Source organism: Trachypithecus francoisi, unplaced genomic scaffold (assembly GCF_009764315.1).
Source record: "Trachypithecus francoisi isolate TF-2019V2 unplaced genomic scaffold, Tfra_2.0 Lachesis_group13, whole genome shotgun sequence".
Lineage (NCBI taxonomy): Eukaryota > Metazoa > Chordata > Mammalia > Primates > Cercopithecidae > Trachypithecus > Trachypithecus francoisi.
The window spans coordinates 4,001,109-4,027,143 of NW_022681458.1; the positions used below are offsets into that span (position 1 = coordinate 4,001,109).

Below are 26,035 nucleotides of genomic sequence, written 5' to 3' on the forward strand. Positions count from 1 at the left end.
GCATTAGAGTGTGCTCAATACCTCTCATCAACAACAGCACAATATGCAATGTGCTTTAGGAAGGCAGCCAAAGGATCATGAGAGTTTTCATCATTTCACAGTTTAAAGTCCTTCACTACATTTATCTATAGATGTCAGGCATGTGGAACACTCTGCTTTCTTTTTTTTTTTTTTTTTTTTTTTTGAGACGGAGTCTTGCTCTGCCGCCCAGGCTGGAGTGCAGTGGCCGGCTCTCAGCTCACTGCAAGCTCCGCCTCCGGGTTCACGCCATTCTCCTGTCTCAGCCTCCCGAGTAGCTGGGACTACAGGTGCCCGCCTCGTCGCCCGGCTAGTTTTTTGTATTTTTTAGTAGAGATGGGGTTTCACCGTATTAGCCAGGATGGTCTCGATCTCCTGACCTCGTGATCCGCCCGTCTCGGCCTCCCAAAGTGCTGGGATTACAGGCTTGAGCCACCGCGCCCGGCCTCGGAACACTCTGCTTTCTAATGATGGTGTTCTATTTGGCATAAAGTACGGCTAACAGAAAAAACAAGAAAGAAAAGAAAAAAAATATATATATAATGATGATGCTCTAGTATTAACTACTATACCCAAGTACTCTCCTTATCTTAGAAGAATCAGTATCAGATTGATTTACACTTCCAGAGCCCCTTGTAGAACCATCACATAGACAAAATGGAATTTTTTAAAGTTTTCAGGTGTGCTTTGAAACCAGGATTTCTTGTGCTATTATTATCAAACATCTTCCACAGAAAAAGCCCATCCTACCTACAGAGAGACAAGGCCAGGACTTATTAGTGGGTTCATTGCCACCTACCAAAATCCTGTATTCTTTTCCACATTTTAATTAACTAGTGACTAATAATTCTCAGTTTCTCACTACCTTTCCATACCCCAAATAAAATAATACCCTATATTTCCACCACCAAACATCCTTCCCTCTTGTTAATTCCCCACAGCAGCATCGACTGGTTGCTACTCACTGTCCAACACAAACACCAGTGGGTTGTGAAGTGTGGGAATCTGCAGCTCTTGGAGCTGCATTGTAACTAGAAAATATACAAGTCCTCCTCTTGCTGTCTACTTTAACCAAGAAGAAATATGTTGCCATGCTGGGGCAGCTTAGGGATTAGACACTTATCAGTCTTTCCGAGGTCAGCTGGTAATCTGCTTCTGTGTGCCAGACCCTGGGCTTAAGTGCTTTACCCACACTATCTGTTTAATCCTCACAACTGTCCTATGAGATAGGTCCTATTTGACCCCACTTTATAGATAGGCAGGCTGTGGCTAAAAGGTCAAGCAACTTAACCAAGGTCACACTATTGCTTTGTGGGGGAAAAGGATTGGAACCCACTTACGACTTCAAAGCCCACACTCTTCACTATACACCAACTGCTTCAGCTGTCATTAACTTTAGTTACATTTACACATCATCGAGAGTGTACACTGAATGCCTCAAATTCACTTTACTATGCTTTATTTCATTCACTATGAAGTATATATCTTATCTTCATATGAAATTGTTATTAATGTGTTAATTTTTTAAAAGCTAGAGGACAAACGAAGGCAAAGAATACAGGTTTGGGCAGCCTTTATAATTTGCTGTTTGAAATAACTTTAATACTTAAGTATGTAAGAATGTTACCTGGGGTTACTGTTAGCTGAAAACAATGAAGCTTGTTTGGATCAGGAAAATGCACTTTACATGTACCTGTAAAAGAAACAGCACATCAGGAAGGCCTGGCAGTGAGCAACAGTCCATATGATGAGGCTAACTTTTGAACACATGTAAAGTTAGCGGTGCTAGAGGGATCCGTATGGTTTACGGAAAGCTGGTAGATCTCCCTCCCTATTTGTCTAATAATAACGGTGCCAATACACTAAAACTGCAAACCAGTGGTTTTTGTCATGTGTTTTTCTCCTTAGTCTTTTACTAGTTAATCCCAAATAGAGATGTTTTCTTTCAACCTTTAAGTGGTCACTAAACCATTTATTTCAAAAGAATTATGCTACTGTACTTTGACAAGAAGAAACCATATCTCAGGGAGATTAATATATGCAGGCAAAGGCTAACTAAACACGGAAAAACCAGGAAAGAGCCCAGGTCAACTCTGTTCCCCTGGCACCACAGACATTCAGTCACCATGGTAAATGGAAGTTCTTTATAAAGAAGGGTGCTGGCTGGGTGTGGTGGCTTATGCCTGTAATCCCAGCTACTCGGGAGGCTGAGGCAGGAGAACCACTTGAATGGGGGAGACGGAGGTTGCAGTGAGCCGAGATCGCGCCATTGCACTCCAGCTTGGGCAACAAGAGCGAAACCCCGTCTCAAAAAAAAAAAAAAAAGGAAGAGTGCGCCCAGGACTTAGCTCCCACCCAGCTAGAGTTTACCATGATATTTTGTCTTTTTAAAAAATACCTTTACTACCTAAGTGGTAAAGCAGCTTGCTTTGTTGGTAAAATAATGCTCTACTGACCCAGGTGCCAATGTTCTGTGCCCACTGGTCCAAGTCACAAGAGGCCTAAATCAGGACAAAATGTTCCCCTGGGAGAGGGGCTACTGGCTGCTGGTGCAGGCCAGGGAAGTTGATTGCATCCCACCCGTCTCATTCAAATGAATGGTACATGGCTAATTACCCATGGAAAAAATACCCAAGGAATCTGGAAGGAATATATATAGAAATTTTCTACATCTATAAAATCAGAAAATACTATGCTAAACTTTTTTTTAGACAGGGTCTCACTCTGTTGCCTGGGCTGGAGGACAGTGGCATGATTCCAGCTCACCGCAACCTTTGCCTCCAAGGCTCAGGTGATCCTCCCACCTCAGCCTCCTGAGTAGCAGGGACTACAGGTGCACACCACCACACCTGGCTAATTTTTGTATCTTTTGTAGAGACAGGTTTTCGCCATGTTACCCAGGCTAGTCTCAAACTCCCTTGCGCAAGTGATCCACTCACCTTGGCCTCTGAAAGTGTTAGGATTACAGGTGTGGGCCACCACACCAGGCCTATGCTAAACTTCTCAGTTCACCACTGGTGGTGAACTAAACATGGAAAAACCAGGAAAGAACCCAGGTCAAATTTCTACTCCGTTCTCCTAGCACCATAGACATTCATAGTCACCATGGCAAATGGAAGTTAAAAAGAAGAGTGCTGGCCAGGCGCGGTGGCTCACGCCTGTAATCCCAGAACTTTGGGAGGCCAAGGTGTGCAGTTCATGAGGTCAGTAGTTCGAGACCAGCCTGGCCAACAAGGTGAAACCCCGTCTCTACTAAAAATACAAAAACTAGCTGGGCAAGGTGGTAGGTGCCTGTAGTCCCAGCTACTTGGGAGGCTGAGGCAGGAGAATTGCCTGAACCTGGGAGGTGGAGGTTGCCATGAGCTGAGATTGTGCCACTGCACTCCAGCCTGGGCAACAAAGCGAGACTCCATCTTAAAAAAAAAAAAAAGAGTGCTGCCCAGGAGTTAGCTCCCACCCAGAGTTTACTACGATATTTTGTCTTTTTAAGTTTTTAAAGTTTTTTTAGAAGACTTTTTAAAAGTTTTTTTAAAGTTTTCTTACAAGTTCCACCAAAAGTATTTGTTTAGTTTGACAATGATAAAAATTTTTATCAAAAACAGGATAATTCAAATTTCTATCAGAGGTGACCTTAGAGACGATCTAGTCCAACGTCCTCAACTAGGAGACATAAGTAGAAGGTCCAGAGAGGTTTGGTGACTAGCCCAAGATCATACAGGTTATTAACAGAAGCAAGGTTAATTCCTACATTAATAACTAGTTCACGACTCCTTCTCCTACTGCATGCCTCATTTCCTTTCAATACGTAATGAACATGTTAAGACATGGGACACCTGTACATACAAACAACAAATAATACAGGACTGTTAGTAGGGTTTCCTTTCCAGAGTGAAAACTGCCTAGAAAAGCAAGAAGCAGGCCGGGCGCAGTGGCTCATGCCTGTAATCCCAGCACTTTGGGAGGCCGAGGCAGGCCGATCACGAGATCCGGAGATCGAGACTATTCCGGTTAACTAACACGGTGAAACCCCGTCTCTACTAAAAACATAAAAAATTAGCTGGGCGTACTGGCGGGCGCCTGTAGTCCCAGCTACTCGGGAGGCCGAGGCAGAAGAATGGCGTGAACCTGGCAGCAGAGCTTGCAGTGAGCTGAGATCACGCCACTGCACTCTAGCCTGGGCAACAAGCAAGACTCCGTCTCAAAAAAAAAAAGAAAGAAAAGAAAAGCAAAAAGCAGTCTTAGAGATGGCAATGTCACAGTCATAACTTTAGAAATAAAGAAACTGGAGCCAAAGAGTTCAAGACTTTCCCCAAAATTACACATTTAGAACTATGTGTGAAATACTTAAAATGGGCTTTATTCTTCTAATCTTAACTTGCAAAGATAAATGCCATCCTTCTAGTGAGTTCTAAGTAACAAAAACATATGATTATGACTTGGGATGTTAATCATGTTAGTCATGTTTCAACGATTAACTGAAGTTGGCATCATGTATTTGTTTTTAATATCTAGCATTCTCCTTTTTTTTAATAGACAGATGAGGAAATCAATAGCTCCGAAAAAGCTGGCCCACCAAGAATAAAGAAATTATCGGCCGGGCGCGATGGCTCATGCCTGTAATCCTAGCACTTTGGGAGGCCAAGGCAGTTGGATCACCTGAGGTTAAGAGTTCAAGCCCAGCCTGCCCAACATGGTAAAAACCCCCTCTCTACTAAAAATACAAAAAATTAGCCAGGTGTGATGGTGCATGCCTGTAATCCCAGTTACTCAGGAGGCTGAGGTGGGAGAACTGCTTGAACCTGGGGGACAGAGGTTGCAGTGAGCCGAGATTGCGCCACTTCACTCCAGCCTGGGTGAAAGAGCGTGACTCTGTCTCAAAAAAAAAAAAAAAAAAAAAGAAATTACCAAAGTGGATTAAAAAGCAATAAAACTATGCCAGGTGCAGTGGCTCATGCCTGTAATTCTGGCAAAACCCTATCTCCACTAAAAATACAAAAATTGGCTAGGCGTGGTAGCAGGCATCTGTAATCCCAGCTACTCAGGAGGCTGAGGCAGGAGAGTCACTTGAATTCAGGAAGTGGAGGTCGCAGTGAGCCGAGACCACACCACTGCATTCCAGCCTGGGTGACAGAGAAAGACTCCATCTCAAAAAAAAAGAAAGAAAAGAAAGGTTAAGTTCTAAAAAAAAAAAAATGTTAACAGGTTTTTGTTCTAGTTAAATTCACTAGAATTAAGCTTTTTATCTACATGTAGGCATGCACTATCTGAGCCTCTAATAATATTTCAGTCTATCTGGAAGAAACATTTTAAATCTTTTTGCAGAGAAACCTCTACAAAATTGCACATACAGAGCTCTAAACTAGTTATGAATAGTTACTAAGTGGCACTAATACAAGGCAAGTTATTTTGTTAGCCTTTGTAAATATGTTAGAAAGATAATTAAACAGATAGTAAAGGGTTATGCATTGGTGGCTTCTTGTTTTTCTCTTTAGAATAATGAGACATACTTTTGGAAATCATGGCTTTTAAAATGATATAATTTCCCCCTTCTTTGATTAGGAGAGAAGGTAGGGAGAAAGAACGAAAGAAGAAGCAGGGAACATGCTGTCTTTTTATCTGACACCACAGCCATAGGGCTAGGAAGATGTGCCATGGTTCTTTAAAACCTAAGGTATGCAGTTACAATCCTGATTTGAAAGCCAGTCATAAAATTTTCTGGTTTTTAAAGTATACTCTATGAGTTAAAAATCAACAATCTCTGTAAGATACATACAAGGATGAATGAACCATTTATAAGTGAGACCTTTTCTGTGATTTTGATTAAATGTCTGTATGTGTTCATGCACAGTGGCTCGTGCCTGTAATCTCAGCACTTTGGGAGGCCAAGGTGGAAGGATCACTTGAGCCCAGGAGTTTGAGATCAGCCTGGGCAACACAGGAGACTCCATCTCTACAAAAAAAATAATAATAATTTTAAAAAATTAGCTAGGTGTGGTAGCATGCACTTGAGGTCTGATGTCTCAGCTGCTCAGGAGACTGAGGTGGGAAGATCACTTGAGCCCAGGAGGTTGAGGCTGCAGTGAGCCACACTCATGCCATTGTACTCCAACTTGGGCAACAAAGAGAGATCCTGTCTATAAAAAAAACAAAAAAAAGGCCGGGCGCGGTGGCTCAAGCCTGTAATCCCAGCACTCTGGGAGGCCGAGACGGGCGGATCACAAGGTCAGGAGATCGAGACCATCCGGGCTAATCCGGTGAAACCCCGTCTCTACTAAAAAAATATAAAAAACTAGCCGGGCGAGGTGGCGGGCGCTTGTAGTTCCAGCTACTCAGGAGGCTGAGGCAGGAGAATGGTGTAAACCCGGGAGGCGGAGCTTAGAGTGAGCTGAGATCCGGCCACTGCACTCCGCCTGGGCGACAGAGCGAGACTCCGTCTCAAAAAAAAAACCAAAAAAAACAAACAAAAAAAAGTTTACATACACATACAGGCTCAAGCTGGGGGTCTGTGGGAAGATAAGATGGGAGTGGAAAGCAGAGGAGTTATTTTATTTTTATGAGGAAAATGTCCTAATAAAAGAGAAGAGTATAATGAACCCATCCCCCAGCTTCAACATTCTGCCAATCTTGCTTGTCTATCCTGCCCCCACACAGTTTACTTGTTTGTCTTCCTGTAGCATTTTAAAGCAAACCACTTCATCTGTAAATATTTCAGTGTGTACAAAGATAACCTTTTTGTGTTTTGTGGTTGTTTTGTTTTGTTTTTTTGAGACAGTCTCACTCCATTGCCCAGGCTGGAGTGCAGTGGCGCAATCTCAGCTCACTGCAACCTCCACCTCCTGGGTTCAAGCAATTCTCTTGCCTCAGCCTCCCAAGCAGCTGGGATTACAGGTGCACACCACCACGACCAGCTAAATTTGTACTTTTAGTAGAGACAGGGTTTCATCATGTTAGCCAACCTGGTTTCAAACTCCTGACCTCAAATGATCCACTCGCTTTAGCCTCCCAAAGTGCTAGGAATACAGGTGTGAGCCACTGCACCCAGCCAGAAAGATAACCTTTTAACAGAATCTCAAGATATTGCCTCATTTCTGAGTTGAAGAAAACTTTGAGGTCCAGCAATCCAATGTCTTTCAAAACACTTTCAACTGAGATCCATAGTAAGAAACATATTTTATACCACAACTCACTATACCTACCCGTAAGTTCCATGTTGAAAATAATCTTTTGGCTGGGCGCGGTGGCTCACGCCTGTAATCCCAGCACTTTGGGAGGCCGAGGCAGGCAGATCACTTGAGCCCAGAGTTTGAGACCAGCCTGCCCAACATGGCAAAAACCCATCTGTGCTAAAAATACAAAAATTAGCCTGGCATGGTGGTGCGTGCTTGTGGTCCCAGCTACTCGGGAGGCTGAGGCACAAGAATTGCTTGAACCTAGGAAGCAGACTCCAGCCTTGGTGACCGAGTGAGACTCTGCCTTGAAAATAATAATAATTTTTTAAGAAACATTACATACTTACCCTCTCAAACTGATTTCACAACCATGTAGAGGTTGCAACCCACCATTATCTTTCCAACTTCAGATGGAGACTGGAATGGGCTCTGCCCTGCCCCATGTCAGAGATACCTCCACATTCAACCCTAAGTTCTCTCTAGCACTCACCCAAACCAGCAGACCCACTTATAAAATGCTTCACCATCATCCACAGACATCCTCAGCCTCAGAATTTTACAGGAAGTATGATGATAAAAAGTTGTATTTCAAAAAATACTAAAATGATCAAATCTTTCAGGCTCTAATGATCTTCTGAAACAATCAAGGGTTTGGAAGAAGATTAATGATAGGGAAAAAAATAAAATATGACATATATTACAAAAGTGAACTGCCTGATAAATGGGCTTTCCAAATGTACTGTGCTCATGAGTGAAGACTGCATGCTGACCCTGTGTGTCTGGGGCAGAAACAATCAAGCAAGATGGACATCCACTGACAGCAAGGCAGTGCAGCCACCCCTCAAACATGCAGACGAGTTACAAATGAGCACTTTGCCAAAAAACTGGTATCATCCCTAACAAAAATGGAATGGTTATTGATTTATACACTTTTTCACTCAAAGTGGATGTGGGACAGAATGCATAAGAGGCAAAAACCTAAACAAATACACCTCTGCTATGCTAAGGAGAGATACAAAGCACTCAAAAAGATGGCAGAACCTTGCTCTTTTTCTTTTTTTTTTTTTTAAAGACAGAGTCTCGTTCTGTCACCCAGGCTGGAGTGCAACGGCGCAATCTTGGCTCATTGCAACCTCCGCCTCTTGGGTTCAAGCGACTCTAGTGCCTCAGCCTCCCTAGTAGCTGGGACTACAGGCATGCACCACCATGCTCAGCTAATTTCTGTATCTTTAGTAGAGACAGGGTTTCACCATGTTGGCCAGGCTGTTTTCGAACTCCTGACCTCAAGTGATCCAGCTGCCTCTACCTCCCAAAGTGCTGATATTAGCGGCGTGAGCCACCATGCCTGGCCTACCTTGTTCTTATTAGATATTTGAAAAAATCCTACCTTTTCACAGAAAATTAAAATTCATTCCTAACATACATGAAGAACAGGCTTTTTACTATACAAGGTTATTAAGACATAAAAAGTTTTCTTCATGCAATTATTTCACAGTACTTAGCGTTTGGGGATGCTATACTTACAAGGTAAATTAGCTTCAAGTTCTGCAACCTCTGTAGAAACAAAGAAATTATTATTATTAATATTAGTCGATTACTCCACATAAAATCACCAGTTCGAAATTGGCAATTTCCTCTAGAACACTGAAGAGAAAAAAATAAACTGAATGAACTGAATAAAACCTAGTCTAAAGTTTAGACTTTAAGCCATTTAGTTGCTTTCAATATACAAAGTGACCTGCAGAAGGCCAACAAATTCAGTCAAAAGTCCTTGAATATTCACTTTAATATAAAATAAAAAAATTTTAAATTAACACAGAAATGACCTACAGGTAGCCAGTTACTACAATGTTTTTAAAAGTGGTTCCAAGCACTGGAACGAGTCCTCTCAAAATCCGATCTACATGCACCTTGTGTCTATGTCTGTCCCCAATGCTATCTTCTAGTTACCCCTCATAGCTGCATTTCTTGGCCCCAGTCCTCTGCCCAAGTGCCTCAGACATCGCAGTCCCTCTTCCACCAGCCACTCATTTGGTGTTTAAGCCCAGCACCCCTCTGCAGGACAAAACTGCAAACCCCCACCACAATCCTGCTCACCACTTCTATTCAACACGGTACTAGAAGTCTAAACCAGAGCAATCAGACAAGAAAAAGAAATAAAAGGCATTCAAACTAGAAAGAAAGAAAATTATCCCAATTTCAGGTGACATGATCCTATATGCAGAAAGCCCTAAAGACCCCCCCCCCCGCACACACACACACAGACACACACACACTTTAGAATAAAACGCTTAGGAATAAATTTAAGGAGATAAAAGATATGTATACTGAAAACTCTAAAACATTAATGAAAGACATTAAAGAAGACACAAATAAATATATGGAAAGATATACCATGTTCATATATTGGAAGAATTAATATTGTTGAAATGTCCGTACTACCTAAAGCAATCTACAGATTCAATGCAATCCCTATCAAAATTTCAATGGCATTTTTCACAGAAATTAAAAAAAAATTCTAAAATTTGTCTGGAATCACAAAACACCCTGAAAAACCAAAGCAACTTGAGAAAGAACAAAGTTGTAAGCATCATACTTTCTGATTTCAAGCTATAGAAATCAAAACAGCACAGTACTGGCATAGAAACAGACACACAGAACAGAAAAGAGAGTCCAGAAGTAAACCTAAGCATATGCAAGTCAACTAATTTACGACACAGGTACCAAGAAAACACCACGGGGAAAGGATAGCTCCTTGAATAAATGGTGTTGGGAAAAGTGGATATTCACATGCAAGGGGATAAAACTGGCTTCTTATCTTATACCATACACAAAAAATCAACTCAAAATGAATTAAAGACTTAAATGTAAGACCTGACAGTATATAACTCCTAGAAGAAAAGATAGGGAATAAGTTCCTTGACATGGGCCTTGGCAATGATTTTTTTGATATCACACCAAAAGCTCAGGGAACAAAAGCAAAAATAAGCAAGTGGGATTACATCAAACTAAAAAGCTTCTGTACAGTAAAGGAAACACTCAGCAAAATAAAAAGGTGGCCTATGTGCCAGGCACGGTGGCTCACACCTGTATTCCCAATACTTTGCGAGGTCAGGTGGGTAGACAGCTTGAGCCCAGGAGTTTAAGACCCATCTGGGCAACACGGCAAAATTTTTTTGTATTTAATAAAATATACAAAAATTAATGGGGCGTGGTGGCACACACCTATAGTCCCAACTGCTCAAGATATGAAGTGGGAAGATCACCTGAGCCTGGGAGGTCGAGGCTGCAGTGAGCTGGGACCACACCACTGCACTCTACACCACTCACTCTGGGTGACAAAGTGAGACCCTGTTTCAAAAAAAAAAAAAAAAAAAGAAAGAAAAGGTAGTCTATGAATTGGGAGAAAATATTTACAAATCATATATTCAATGAGATTAATATCTAAAATATATAAGGAAATCACACAACTCAATAGCAAAAAAAAAAATTTTTTTTAAACGGGCAAAAAGCATGAATAGACACATATCCAAAGAAGAAATAAAAATGGCCAACAGATATATGCAAAGGTGCTCAACATCACTGAACATCAGGGAAACACAAATCAAAATCATAAGAAATCACCTCACACCTGTTAGAATGGCTACTATCAAAAAGAGTGACAAATGTTGGCAAGAAGGTGGAAAAAAGGGAACCCTTGTATACTGATAGCAGGACTGTATACTTGGTATAGCCATTATGGAAAACAGTATCGGCCGGGCGCGGTGGCTCAAGCCTGTAATCCCAGCACTTTGGGAGGCCGAGGCGGGTGGATCATGAGGTCAGGAGATCGAGACCCTCCTGGCTAACACGATGAAACCCTGTCTCTACTAAAAATACAAAAAAAAAAAACTAGCCGGGCGAGGTGGCGGGCGCCTATAGTCCCAGCTACTCAGAGGCTGAGGCGGGAGAATGGCGGGAACCCGGGAGGCGGAGCTTGCAGTGAGCCCAGATCGCGCCACTGCACTCCAGCCTGGGCGACACAGCGAGATTCCGTCTCAAAAAAAAAAAAAAAAAAAAGGGAAAACAGTATGGAAGTTCCTCAAAAAATTAAAAATAGAACTACCATATCACCCAGCAATCCCACTGTGGTTATCTACCCAAAGAAAACAAAATCAGTATGTCGAACAAATATCTGCGCTTCCATGTTCATTGGAGCATTACTCACAATAGGCAAAATACTGAAATAACCTAAGTGTCACTGACAACTGGATAAAGAAATTGTGGTATACACTGTATATATGTTGGAACACTGTTCAGCCTTTAAAAAGAGATCCTGCCATTTGCAACAACATGGGTAAATCTAGACATTATGATATATAAAATAAGCCAGACATACAAAGACAAATACTACATGATCTTACGTATATGTAGACTCTAAAGTCAAAACGAAGAAACAGAAAACGGTGGTGACTAGGGCATGGGAGCGGGCAAGGGGGCAGAATGGGGGGATACAAAGTTATAGTTATATAGGATGAGTAAGTCTAGAGACCTGAAGTACAGCATGATGACTATAGTTCATATTATTGTTTTATATGCTGGAAATTTGCCAACAGAGTAGATTCAGGTGCTATCATTTTTAAAAAGGTAAACTATATGAGAAGATGAATATATTAATTGACTGTAGTAAACAACCTACTATGTTTATCAAAGCAGCATACTGGACCAGGCACTGTGGCTAATGCCTCTAATCCCAGTGATTTGGGAGGCCGAGGCAGGACGATTGCTTCAGGCCAGGAGTTTGAGACCAGCCTGGGCAACACAGTGAGACCATGATCTATTTTTTTTTTTTTTTTTTTTTAGCCTTTTTCCACAACCTCCTAATCTCTTAAAACAAAAAAAACAAACAAAGAGTGAGGCATGGTGGCACATGCCTGTAGTCCCAACTACTCAGGAGTCTGAGGTGGGAAGATCACTTGAATCCACGAGTTTGAGGTTATAATGAGCAATCATCGCCCCACTGTGCTCCAGCCTGGGCAACAAAGTGAGATCACCTCAAAAAAAAAAAGGTCTTCTTGTTGTATACCTTAAATATTTATAATAAACAACCAATTAATTAAAAATAAAAACCTGCAGTTTAGCAGGGCATGGGGAAGGGTACACTCTGAAATAACTGAGCTGGCAAAGTCCTCTGTGCCTCAGACAGAAAGTAGTGTGCTCTGGGGTCTTTGGGCCAGGGAGATTCTCTCCAGCTGTGGGGACTAAGGAAGGAGGAGGTTTCTGGGTTGGGCTTCGGCAAGTTAATAAAATTTAGTCCTGCAGAGTTAGGGGAAGAGAGGAGTATTCCAAGCAGACAAATTAGCAATGTGAGAAAGCACAGCGCACAGAAAAGCACAGAAACCAGACAGCATCCAGTGTGGCCAGAAGAAAGGTCCCAAAACAACAGGAGAGCACTGGGAAACAAAGTAGAAAGATAGAAACAGGAGCATGGAGAGAGCCATTGGAGATTTCTGAACAGAAGTTGCTAACCTTTGCCTAAAGAGGACAACCTTAGAAAGGGCAAAGTGCAGGCCAGGTGACCTAAGAGACGGGCAGCAAGCACCTGGCAAAGGCAGAAAAGCTTGGGGGAATTCAGAGCAAACACAATGGAGAGGTTCTGGCAACCGTAAGTGGGTGGAGGGTGTCAAAGATGGCACCCAGGGGTGATGAGCTGGGATGTGGGAGTGCCAGAAAGCCACTAGAGACAAAGAGGAGGAGTAGGGGAGGGGGAGGAAGAGGAGTACGGCAGGGGGAGGAAGAGGAGGAGAACAAGGCTGCGGGCACAAAAAGGGCAAAGGTGAGGGGTACCTGCAAAGTGATGCCACCTGTCATCATGAGACTGGGTAAGGTCAACAAAAGGGAGAAAAAAGAACCTTGGAGAAAGCAATGGCCAAGGAACGGTGGAAGTTACAGATGAGAAACATGCCGAAAAGCAGGAGAGCCATCAGGAACGTGGTGATTCAGTGAAACAGCACAGGGCTTCCAAGGGGAAAGGCCATCGGAAGTGGATCAGACCTTGCTGACTGGCATTCAAAATAGCAGGAAAGCAGGAAGAGAGATGGAACCCAGAGTATGAAATGAAGAACCAAATGTGTGGTCAACATAGCTGCAGCACAACAATTCCTTCAAGAAATGAAGTGGGGAAAGGCAGCAAGGGGAAGGGGCAATGGAGGCCAGAATGCTTGCAAAGCTGACCACTGAGAGGAGGAGTGAGAAGGCTGGCTGAGGGCTCTACTCCGAGGCTCGGGGTTCAGGAGACCAGCATGCAACAACTAAGCACCTGTATAGAGGCAAGTGGCCCATTAAATGCACTCGTTCTAGGGCCCAGGTATGTGGAAGGGGCACCAAAGGTGAAGACAGTGGAGGAGCTAGAGAAAGGGAGAGGCCCACCCACAGTTGCTCCCTCTCAGGGCCAGGACATGTTCTGGCCAGGGCAAGCCTTCTCACACTGAGAAAAAGGGCAGATCTCCTCAGTGGAGCTGAGTGTGGGGAGAAGAGGAGAAACAGTTCATCACCCACTTGCCATGATTAGAAATAGAGCAAGTTCCGGCAGGGCGCGGTGGCTCACGCCTGTAATCCCAGCACTTTGGGAGGCTGAGGCGAGCAGATCATGAAGTCAGGAGATACAGACCATCCTGGCTAACACGGTGAAACCCCGTCTCTACTAAAAATACAAAAAATTAGCCGGGCATGGTGGCAGGCACCTGTAGTCCCAGTTACTCGGGAGGCTGAGGCAGGAGAATGGTGTGAACCCGGAAGCGGAGCTTGCAGTGAGCCGAGATCGCACCACTGCACTCCAGCCTGGGCAACAGAGTGAGACTCTGTCTCAAAAAAAAGAAAAAGAAAAAGAAAAGAAATTGAGCAAGTTCTGTGACTAAATACAATCCTGGGAGTCTATCTTCCTGGCAGTCTTATGTAGTGGCCCCTACATTAAAAAATATTCCCTTGACTGGGTGCGGTGGCTCACATCTATAATCCCAGCACTTTGGGAGGCTAAGGCAGGAGGATCGCCTGAGGTCAGGAGTTTCAAACCAGCTTGGGTAATATAGTGAGACTGTCGCTACAAAAACTTAAAATATATACGTATATTAACAAAATATAATGATGGTGATCCTAGGAAAGGTTCACCATTATTCTTCTCATGCCCACACTGATACATAGCTGCCTTTCCAATGGGCCAGATTTTGCCCTTCCTTAGAGCAATGTGTGGGAAAGGCAGAGGGCAGAGGAAGACAACAGAGCCTCGGACCACACCACCCAACGCTGGTCACATCTGACAGGTGTGACCTACAGAGGTGAAGACCAAATGAGTTGTTCATAGTGATCACTTTTAAATAAGGGCTACCTATATAATTAAACTTGATCTTAAAGCAAATACTAAGATATTTTATTCTGTATTATTTATATTTTGTTGATTAGAATTTACAAGAAACTGTTCTTAAGGGCCCTTCTTTTGAGAGACTGATGCTGGCCACTGGAATCCAGCTTTCCCCGGTGTGACTCTGTGGCAGTGGCCCAAGCCACCTCAGTAGAGAGTCATAACTCCTGTCATCCAGCTTTTCCTGAGGGAATTTAGAAATGTGTCCAGAGGGCATGGTAAGCGACTGTGGATTGCAAGCAGAGGGGCCAGCATGACAGAAGCAAAAGGTTCAAGAGGACAGTCTAGTGACAAGGGAAGAGGCGAGGTCTGGACACAGAGGGACAATGAGGAGTGAGGCCACTGACCAGTGCTAAACACTGTGATGTGGTAGGACGGAGGAGTGGGAAGAAATGGGCAACAGAACCAGGCCCCTTCTCCTATGGGGATAGGGGTGCGGGAGCAAGAGGCACTCAGGGGTTAGCAAAGTCACAGCCAGAGAGATGCCAGACAACATCTGACGAAGAAAGGAATGGAAGCCCTGGCTGCACATTCGTCATTTGGGGAGTGTTTTGCTGGTTTGACATTTGACAACTTTGTCAGGGACCAATTTACATACTGTAAAATAGACCCATTTTAAGTAAATGATTCAGTGAATTGTAGTAAATTTTGGAGCTATGTATCCATCACCACAATCTAGTACCTGCTGAGCTTTTAAAAATCCTAATGCCCCATCCCTAACTTTGACCAATTATATCAAGAGTTTCAGGTAGAACTTATACCTCTGAATTTTTAAAATTCTCTCCCAGCACTGGGCGCGGTGGCTCATGCCTATAATGCCAGCACTTTGGGAGGCCGAGGGGGCCAGATTGCATGAGCTCAGGAGTTTGAGACCAGCCTGGGCAACATGGTGAAACCTTGTCTCTACAAAAGATACAAAAATTAGCCAGGTGTGGTGGCATGCATCTGTAGCACCAGCTACTCAGGAGGCTGAAGTGGGAGGATCACTTGAGCCAGAGAGGCAGAGGTTACAGTGTGCTGAGTTCATGCCACTGCACTCCAGCCTGGGTGACAGCGTAAGGCCCTGTCTCCAAAAAAAAAAAAAAAAAAAAAAAAAATCAAATTCCAAGATGAGCATCAGGCTCACATTTGCACGTTTGGTGCAATTCAGTCACAGAAGGAGGGCAGGCTGAGGGAGCTCTTGGACCCAGCCTACCAATGACTCCACCACAGTCAGAGTCCCTGCAGGCTTCTGCTCCAAGAGACAGTGCAAGCAAGGACTACAATCCTGGGGCAGAGGATTTCAATACAGATGCTTGGCATTTTAGTTCCACCGGGGCAGACTATAACATAAGCCAGGCACACTCCCACAGTGCTCCTCTCAGGGAGTTGTCACAAATGGAAAGAAGTTTTGCTGCACTTCCAATGAGGGCAAATCAGAATTCACTAACATCAACAGTTATCACCTTAGAGTCAAGGTACAGTAAGACTATAAGCAAAGCTTGGCAGCCTCTGGGCAAAGCAGCGGCCCTTCTCTGCACACCCTTACCACCTGAAGAACGCCACCCACCTACAAGGTAATGAGAAATGAAGATACTTTTAAAATTGCTCAAGTCTTGCCTATCCCAAGATGCTAACACGTCTACCACTCAGTGGCCCGGCATTTCTGGGAGGCACCTGGCTGACACCTTGCACAATTCTGTGGCTGCATAACTTCCTTCTGATAAATTAGACTCTTTTCCTTTCTAACTAAAGATCAAACCACAGGACCCATTTGAAGCATGACTACACTGAAATATCAGATTGCAAAATCCACCTGATCACCACAAAGGCCCCCGCACAGCACGTACTCACCTCCTGCCCTGACCCTCACAACACTGGGCTCCTGCTGGCTCCTTGCCACCTGCTCCCTGACACTGCACACCTGTGGGCAGGGACTATGTAACCTGCCCCAGCCCTATGAGCTCAGTACCTGGCACTGGGGCTGGGCACACATGGGGTGCTCGGGAAAAGGGGGACACATAAGCATACTTGCCTACCGGGTGGCAGTGCCCCTGCTGTGAGTTTCCTCTAAGACCCAAGAATGTTTCTCTTCACATAGCTGGGAACTGAGGAGGCATTCCAAAGGCGCTGTGGACGGAATTTATGCTCCACCCCTAAATTCATGCTGAAGTCCTAACCCCCAATGTGATAGTATTTGGAGGTAATTAGGTGTAGATCAGGTCATGGAGGTGAAGGCCTTGTGATGGGATTCATGCCATTATTTTAAAAAAACAAAAAACAAAGAGGGACCAGAGCTCCCCTTCTCTCCTCCATGTGAAGACACAGCCAGGAAGAGGCCATCTGCAAGTCAGGAAGATAGCCCTCACTAGGAACTTGATTGTAGCCTTCCAGCCTCCAGAAGAGAAACACACGCCTATTGTTTAGGCCAAACCATCTATGGTCCTTTGTTACAGCGGCCCAAGCTGACAACGACAAAAGGCTGGTCACACAGGCAGATGACTCTTGGCAAAAGCCAGCTCCAAGCCCCATCAGACAACACCAGGCAGAGCTGCCAAGCCCTTCAACCTAGGTAGAGACAGCTGCCATTTTCCAGGTGACCTGATTACTTCCTTAAACCTGAATCACTGCCTCACAGATTTCTAGAACTAGAACTTTATTTCTTAGCTTCCCACTGCCTCTATGCATTAAAATCCTCAAATCCACCTTTTCTGCATGCCTCACATCTGGGAGACGACTTACACACAGGGTTTCAGCCCCTCCAGAGAGAGCACCACCACGGCTGAGGCCTCACTCTACAGAGCGCAGGTCCACAGTGCTCATGGTCCCCTCCACACTCCAGAGGAGCAAGGCTGTAATCCTGAAAAGCAGTCACAGCCCCTCTAGCAGAGTCTGGTATCACTAAGAATGGAGCCCACAGGCCCCTTACCACTTACTTTGAACACAAATGCAGATGACGTCAACTTCAGCCCTCACCTACGCTTCCATAGGGTCCTCCCTGCCCACTGGGCTATGTGTACACCTGAGGGGCTGCCAAGTTTCCCGGGGCAGCTCCACTGGCATTTAACCCTCCAACAAAGCATGTAAAGGTCAGCCTGTGGCCAACTGCCTTACATCCACACTAGCTGGATTCCTCCCCTTGGGCCACTGCTCTAGTTTTTTTTTTTTTTTGAGACGGAGTCTCGCTCTGTTGCCCAGGCTGGAGTGCAGTGGCCGGATCTCAGCTCACTGCAAGCTCCGCCTCCCGGGTTTATGCCATTCTCCTGCCTCAGCCTCCCGAGTAGCTGGGACTACAAGCGCCCGCCACCTCGCCCGGCTAGTTTTTTGTATTTTTTAGTAGAGACGGGGTTTCACCGTGTTAGCCAGGATGGTCTCGATCTCCTGACCTCGTGATCCGCCCGTCTCGGCCTCCCAAAGTGCTGGGATTACAGGCTTGAGCCACCGCGCCCAGCCTGCTCTAGTTTTTAAAATATGTATTGTAGCATAGAACCCCCCAGCTGCACACGCTGCTAAATGCTGTGACTATCCTGACAATGTGGCATGCCACACCCTGAGCCCGCCCTGCTAGAGTCCCGTGCCAGGACACGCTGGAGACAGCGGTTCCAGAAAATAGTAAATGCTTCTCTTTCTCCCCCAACACTGAAATGGGAACATGTGGCAGACCTCATATAGGAAGGTAAGGGGTCCCACCTGTGACTGGACTGCTCAGGCAGACACAGACGCCCTCACAGAGGGAGGCCCCTGCACCCCTAGACACTGGGAAGCTCAGGTAGATGGGCAGCCAGACCCTCCCACTCTGCAGTGGTCCCAGCCCCAGCCCCCATCAGCCAAAACAAGAGAAGGTTAGAAACCACCTGGGACTCAGGGGTTGATTGGGACAAGGGGTACACACAGAATCAACCCTGTTTAGCTTCCCTAACTCCAGACTTGACCCTGAAATGGCTCAATTCCAAATCCCCACATTTAACAAAGACTGACACAGGCAAAGGGTCCTGTCAGACCTCCTGGAGTCCCTTGAGATCTTTGGGGGTCACTAACTGTATGCTGAAACTATGATGTGTGTTGGGTGAACAAGTTAAAGAACAGGGAGACAGACAGGCATTCGGCTATCAGATGGAAACAGTGCCAAACTTCGGACAGACAAGAAAGTAACTAATTCTGCCCTGAGGGGTGTTTGGGAGGTAGGGAGCACCATGGACTCAGACCCTGATGGACTCAGTCACACACAGGTTCACAGGGAATGCCGACAACACTGACAATGGCCAGCCCTCCAGTCAGGCCTGGACCCAAGTCAGGGCCAGCTCAAATGCAGATCTGACTCCCTCTCCTCAGTGACCCCAGCTTCTGGAGTCAGGACAGACAGCAGCCCAAAATACTCATCGTTCCACACCCTCCAGGTAATGCAGCTACAAGCATCACTCCAGCACCAGCCTGGAGGGTGCCCTCAGAACTGGACTGAGGATGCTGAGGAAATATGGGTGTGGCTGAGGGGGAGCCCTTGTGGGCATCTGGAGGCCTCCCCATGGCCAGCCATTCCAAAGCAGGCCACACGTTTCCAGAGACCTGGAATCGAGCCAGGACAGCTGACTCTGGCCTCCCATCACTGTTCAGAACCAGGCCCACACTTCCAAGAAAAAGAAGAGGCCTCTGTTGTGCAGATACCATTGGACCTCCCCCACCAGGGACAAGCTCCTGCCTCCCACAAGCTCAGCCCTACTGCCATCTGCACCACACCAGAGCCCACATCACAGGTGAGCAAGGCAATGAGCCAGGTGCTGTGACACAGCAGCACCCAGATCCCCTCCGTGAGGGCTGTGGGCAGGCAGCCTTCAGCAATCAGCCCTTTCAGGGATTTGGTGGCTGCACAGATCTGCACTCCACACGACACCCGTCCCAGGCAACCCTCATCTAACCACTGAAGGGTGCAGAGCAGGAAGACCTGACTGTCTCACCAGACTGGGGACGGCTCTGAAGGGCTGTGCTGGTGCTTGCTCTTGCTCCATAGCAGAGGCTATCGTGGGGCCTTCCTCGCCACTTGAGCCTCCCTCTGCCCACGCTTGCTTCCCGTGCCTACCCCACAGGTGTTGGCCCAAAAGTACCCCTTAGTAAGGATCCTGCATGACAAACTCGCTACCTCCTCTTCAGGAAACCCAGCCTATGGCATCAAGTCCCAAAGACATATTGACACAACTTTCTACCACCTATGAATGCTCATGAATAACACCCTTACACAAGCCACAGTACCAGATGACAGTTCTGACTATAGTAATCTTTCTGAACTCCAACACCCCACTTTTCTCAAGGTCCCAAAAGGGAGTGTGGATTTCACCTGGAAAGGATTCTTACTTTATCAGCCCTCAAAGTGCCTTGCCATGCCCTCCAACAGCCACAGACTCCGCCAGCTTCCACAGCACCACTTCCACCACAACTTCCCAGAGGACAGAAGGCCAGACTGCCACCAGGGTCAACAAGCCACCCACAGGGCAAGCTAAACAAGGGAGCACTCTAGGTGCGGACTCCACAAGCATGAACCGTCAGGCACTCTTGCTGCACTCTGTGTATACAGCCACCTCTCTCAGATCAGGCACACCCTTCTCTACCCAACCTCCACCACAAGCCCAAACTACTCACCACTCAGCCTGGCCTGCAGCCCCTGAGGCAGGTGGAGGGAAAGGCCATGAGAGGGGGGGTTACACTGAGTTCTACTGCCATTTATGGCCAGTGCTTTGGACTCTGAAACTTAATCGCCACCAGTGCCTGGGGAGGATGGAAATGGTGGCCTCAAGAGTTGGCTCTGCACCTTTCCTTGTGAGACCCTTCTTGTTCTTGATGGGTCGCACAAAGTCAAAGAACCTCAGCTGGGCCCTGTCAACCCAGACAAAGATATTTCCTTCCTTGGAGCTGGAGGGGAGCCCAGGTTGGTGGGTCTTAGTGGGCTCTGTCAGGCCCCGGAGCCAGCAGAGAGCTCCAGGGTGAGTTCCTGAGCAGGGCAGGAGACATGGAGACGCAGAGCCTCCTTGAACTCTCTTTTCTGTGGACTTGCACTTCTACTCTGCTACTTTGGTTTCTGCTGTTTGCATCTGCTCCCCCGGAGCCTGTCCTACCCCAGTATGTAGTTCTGGCTGTCTTGCTGCAATAAAGCCGCAAACTGGGCAAGTTTCTTAACCTGAGTCTCAGCAGTTCATGGGTAAAATGAAGCATCCATCTGGTAAGGCTTTGAAAAGTCAAACAAGAATGACCCCTTAAGTGCCTACTATGACTTGAATGGGGAAATTCCTGTTGAAGCTCAATCTCCACTGTGGTAGTATTAAGAGGTGGGGCCTCCAGGGAAGTGATGGTCACCAGGGCTCTGCCTTATGAATGGATTAGTGCCTTAGAAAAGGGCAGGAGGAAACGAGCTTAGGCCCTTTTTGCCCTTCGATCTCTTCTGCCATGTGAAGACACAGCAACAAGGTGCTATCTTTGAAGCAGAGTACTACCTGTACCAGATACCAATCCTACTAGGATCCTGGACTTCCCAGCCTCCAAAACTGTGAGAAGTAAACCTCTATTGTTTATAAATTACCCAATTTGTGGCATTTTGTTACAGCAGCACAAATGAACTAAGAAGGTGCCCAACAGAGGGCCTGGCCCTAAGTGCTCAGTATACAAAAGCTACTATTAGCTACTATTAACCATGACGATGATTGGGTAAAGATGGGACAGTCTATTTGTCAGCTTCTACCCACTCCTCCTCAGCTAACATCCAGGCCCTCCTAGCTGCAACTCCTTAGTCACCGAAGCACTCACTGTCTACTCCAAGTACGGCAACAACACACCATTTTCCTGGCTTATGCTGCAAATGGAGCCCAGAATCTGAGAAGACACTCAAGTCCTATCAGGCACACTCAAGTAAGGTGCTCCAGCTCTTGCCCCGCCCTCTGGGCCTCTTAGGGTAAAGCCTCCAGCACAACAGACGCTGAATACAGGCTTAGTAGGTAAGGCCAAAATGTGAAATACCATCCTCACTCCACTTTCAACCAATCATCCAACAGGCTGGATAATCCAAAACTAAGTCCAAACTCAGGGGCAGAGGGAGAATAAGAAAAAGAGTACAGGCCAGGAACAGTGGCTCATGCCTGTTACCCCAGCACTTTGGGAGGTCGAGGCAGGCAATCACTTGAGGTCAGGAGTTTGAGACCAGCCTGGTCAACATGTTGAAACCCTGTCTCTACTAAAAATAAAAAAATTAGCTGGGCGTGGTGGCGCATGCCTGTAATTCCAGCTACTCAGGAGGCTGAGGCATGAGAATCGCTCGAACCTGGGAGGTGAAAGTTGCAGTGGGCCGATATAGTGCCACTGCATTCTGTCTCAAAAAAGAAAAAGAAAAAGGCCGGGCGCGGTGGCTCAAGCCTGTAATCCCAGCACTTTGGGAGGCCGAGACGGGTGGATCATGAGGTCAGGAGATCGAGACCATCCTGGTCTACACGGTGAAACCCCGTCTCTACTAAAAAATACAAAAAACTAGCCGGGCGAGGTGGCGGGCGCCTGTAGTCCCAGCTACTTGGGAGGCTGAGGCAGGAGAATGGCGCGAACCCAGGAGGCGGAGCTTGCAGTGAGCCGAGATCGCGCCACTGCACTCCAGCCTGGGCGACAGAGCGAGACTCCGCCTCAAAAAAAAAAAAAAAAAAAAGAAAAAGAAAAAGAGGGCATTGTTAAGTCCCCACAAACCCTGTGCCCTCACAGTTCCCATTCCTATCCCAGTTTAACAGTGATTGTGTCTGGGAAGGCCAAGCACAGCACATTTATATACAGCAGCTTTTCTGCTGTTAGATTCCTTCAGGACATGTAAATGCCTGTAATCTCCATGTTTTCAACCTAATACAACATGAAAACAGGGAGTGCAAATACACTAATCAACCATTTGCTTTCTAGCTGCTCTATATGTAGGAAATGTAAACACTTGTCAGGTGCGGTGGCTCACACTTGTAATCCCAACACTTTGGGAGAACCGAGGTGGGTGGATCACTTGAGCCCAGGAGTTCAAGACTAGCCTGGAAAACATAATGAAACCCCGTCTCTGCTAAAAATAAAAATAAAAAACAAAAAAATTAGCTGGGCATGGTGGTGCACGCCTGTAGTCCCAGCTACTCAGGAGGCTGAGGTGACAGGATCATCTGAGCCCAGGAGGTTGAGGCTGCAGTGAGCCATGATTGTGCCACTGCACTCCAGCCTGGTGACAGAGTAAGACCCTGTCTCAAAAAAAAAAAAAATTAAAGAAATGTAAACACTTGTTATAAAGTAAAGCTGGGCACAGTGGCTCACGTCTGTAATCCCAGCACTTTGGGAGGCCAAAGCAGGTGGATCACCTGAGGTCAGGAGTCTGAGATTAGCCTGGCTAACATGGTGAAACCTCGTCTCTATTAATGGCTGGGCGCAGTGGCTCAGGCTTGTAATCCTAGCACTTTGGGAGGCCAAGGCAGGTGGATCACCTGAGGTCAGGAGTTCAAGACTAGCCTGGCTAACATGGTGAAACTCCATCTCTATTAAGCATACAAAAATGGCCAGGCACAGTGGCTCATGCTTGTAATCCTAGCACTTTGGGAAGCTGAGGCAGGCAGATCACCTGAGGTCAGGAGTTTGAGACCAGCCTGGCCAACTTGGCAAAACCTCATCTCTACTAAAAATACAACAAATTAGCTGGGCGTGGTGGCAGGCGCCTGTAATCCCAGCTACTAGGGAGGCTAAGGCAGGAGAATCACTTGAACCCCGGGGGCAGAGGCTGCAGTGAGCCAAGACTGCACCACTGTACTCCAGTCTGGGCGACAAGGGAGAGCCTCCATCCCCCCCCCAAAAAAAAAAAAGAATACAAAAATTTGGCCAGGCGTAGGGGCTCATGCTTGTAATCCCAGCACTTTGGGAGGCCCAGGCAAGCAAATCACCTGAGGTCGGGAGTTCAAGACCAGCCTGACCAACATGGAGAAACCCCGTCTCTACTGAAAAGACAAAATTAGCCAGGCGTAGTAGCGCATGCCTGTAATCCCAGCTACTTGAGGCTGAGGCAGAATTGCTTGAACCTGGGAGGCAGAGGTTGTGGTGAGCCGAGATCGTGCCACTGCACTCCAGCCTGGACAAAAAGAGCAAAATTCTGTTTAAAAAAAAAAAATAAGCTGGGCGTGGTGGCAGGTGCCTGTAATTTCAGCTACTCAGGAGGCTGAGGCAGGAGAACTACTTGAACCCGGGAGGTGGAGGTTGCAGTGAGCCAAGATTGCTCCACCGCACTCCAGCCTGGGTGAGAGTGAGACTCTGTCTCAAAAAAATAAGTAAATAAAATACAAAGTTAACTTTTTTATAATCAAGCAAATTATAATCTCCTTAAAGGCTGCAACTGTTTCTTCATCTTTTATAGGTCTTATGACCCCCCCAAGAAACCGACTTCAAAGCACTTGAAAATGTTAAGAGTTTGCTAAATGAATAAATGCAAAATTTACGCTCAAACATACAAATGAATGCATATTTGCATGCACACATACTCTCACACATTTTACCAACCCTTCTCCAGGATAAAGTTTCTCCTCACCAACATGGATAGCAGTAGTCAACTAAAACTGTAGAATACTACATGTTAATAATTCCGTGAAGAGAACTAATTTTTCACAAGACTCGCCGTAGGCTTTGACCTGAATAAAACAGGAAAAGATCCTAAGAGACTACAAAATTTGACTCCTTCCCCTTTACAGAGCAGAAACTATAGTGCTGAGAATCAGAAAGAAAGGAAGATAATGGCAGCTCTGAAACCAGTCTTAGGCCTTGCCAACTCTCAGCACCTTATTCTTTCTGCTAGCATTTTGGCAGACGTGACAAAGAACATCCCATACCATCTCCCTGCAACAGCGTGCTCACATCATCTGCATGGTACAATGTCCTTCCACCATAAGAGATAACCAATTATATTTTAAAATCTTTTTAAACAGGTATTTCTATTCAGCAGTGGGTTGCTTTATATCCCCAAAGACTCTCCAGTCAAACTTCCGTTTGTTACAGGATACAAAAACAGTTCACACGAATGATCATTACCTTTAACAAGCAATTTGTCTCTCACAGAAACCCTCCGAGTCGAGTCGGACGCTGTGGCTGCCGTCCGGGACCCTTTGAGACCATCGTCACGCTTCAGTTTGCTTGCTAGCGTTAGCATTACTGCTGCCTTTACCCTGAAAGACAGCAATGAAAGCAGGGTTAAGGACCAGGTCTCCAGAGACTAATTAGACATTGAGGAAAATGTACAGGTGCTTTTGTATTTTGATTTTTTCCCATAATTTAGTTATGGAAAAAATTTGCACACATTAATAAGATTGGATTCCTTCATAATACATTTGAAAAGCTCTATGCCATCCTCTATAAGCCTAACTTAAAATTATGAATTAACTTTATTTATTTATTTTTATTTTTTATTTCTTGAGACGGAGTTTTGCTCTTGTCGCCCAGGCTGGAGTGCAATGGTGAAATCTCAGCTCACCGAAACCTCCACCTCCCAGGTTCAAGCAATTCTCCTGCCTCAGCCTCCTGAGTAGCTGGGATTACAGGCATGCAGCACCATGCCTGGCTAATTTTGTATTTTTAGCAGAGACAGGGTTTCTCCATGTTGAGGTTGGTCTCAAACTCCTGACCTCAGGTGATCCGCCCGCCTTGGCCTCCCAAAGTGCTGGGATTACAGGCATGAGCCACCGTGCCCGGCCATGAATTAAAACAGTTTTTTAAAAAGAGAGTCACGGCTGGGCACAGTGGCTCAAAAATACAATCCCAGCACTTTGGGAGGCCAAGGTAGGAGGATCGCTTGAGCCTAAAAGCTCAAGACCAGCCTGGGCAATATGGCAAAACCCTGTCTCTACAAAAAATACAAAAAAATGAACCAGGGGGGTGGCGTGCGCCTGTAGTCCCAGCTACTCGGGAAGCTGAGGTGGGAGGATCCCTTGGGCCTGGGAGGCTGGGGATGCAGTGAGCCGTGATTGTGCTACTGCACTCCGGCCTGGGTGACAGAGCGAGACCCTGTCTCCAAAAAAAAAAAAAAAAAAAAAAATTAAAATTAAAAAGTCATGCATTTCACACTCACTGGTTACCCACTAGGTGCCAGGCCCTGAGATGTGGTTGTGACGAAGCTCCCGTGGAACACAACGTCTAGGGTGCCTCCACAGCTTCTCAACCAGCATGCCCTCACCAACGGGTTCCACATGGGTCCATTACTGTCCACTAGTAAGTCTGCCCTGCCCTGCTGCAGGGGATCATGCATACACATGGTATGGTCCCAGGGTCTGGCCCATCACCAACTGAAGCAGCACAGCCTCTGGTGGAAGAGGAGCACCACTCTTTGCTCTCCTTCCTCCTTTAATAAAGGTGTGGCTAGAGCCTTAACAAGCATCTTCTCCTTTATTCATGCTGTGTTGCATTTACTTACGTTTGTGTTTTATTTATATTTTTTGGCAATTTCAACATCAAG

At 45.9% G+C, this 26,035-nt stretch overlaps 1 protein-coding gene across 7 annotated transcripts in view; it reads right to left on the reverse strand.

Moving 5' to 3' along the window:
* The window catches only part of UBE2F (ubiquitin conjugating enzyme E2 F (putative)), an 80,127-nt gene that overhangs the window by 48,945 nt on the left and 5,147 nt on the right, over positions 1-26,035 (reverse strand). For 4 of the 7 annotated variants that reach the window (XM_033229701.1, XM_033229699.1, XM_033229694.1 and 1 more), the window contains exons 2-4: positions 24,619-24,752; positions 8,712-8,741; positions 1,646-1,711 (exon numbers count right to left, since the gene is read on the reverse strand). In XM_033229701.1, coding sequence (XP_033085592.1) covers positions 1,646-1,711; positions 8,712-8,741; positions 24,619-24,736 — 214 coding nt within the window. In that variant the 5' untranslated portion in view covers positions 24,737-24,752. The remainder of the gene's footprint in view (positions 1-1,645; positions 1,712-8,711; positions 8,742-24,618; positions 24,753-26,035) is intronic. The other 3 variants (XM_033229702.1, XM_033229700.1, XM_033229698.1) reach the window with 2 other exon arrangements.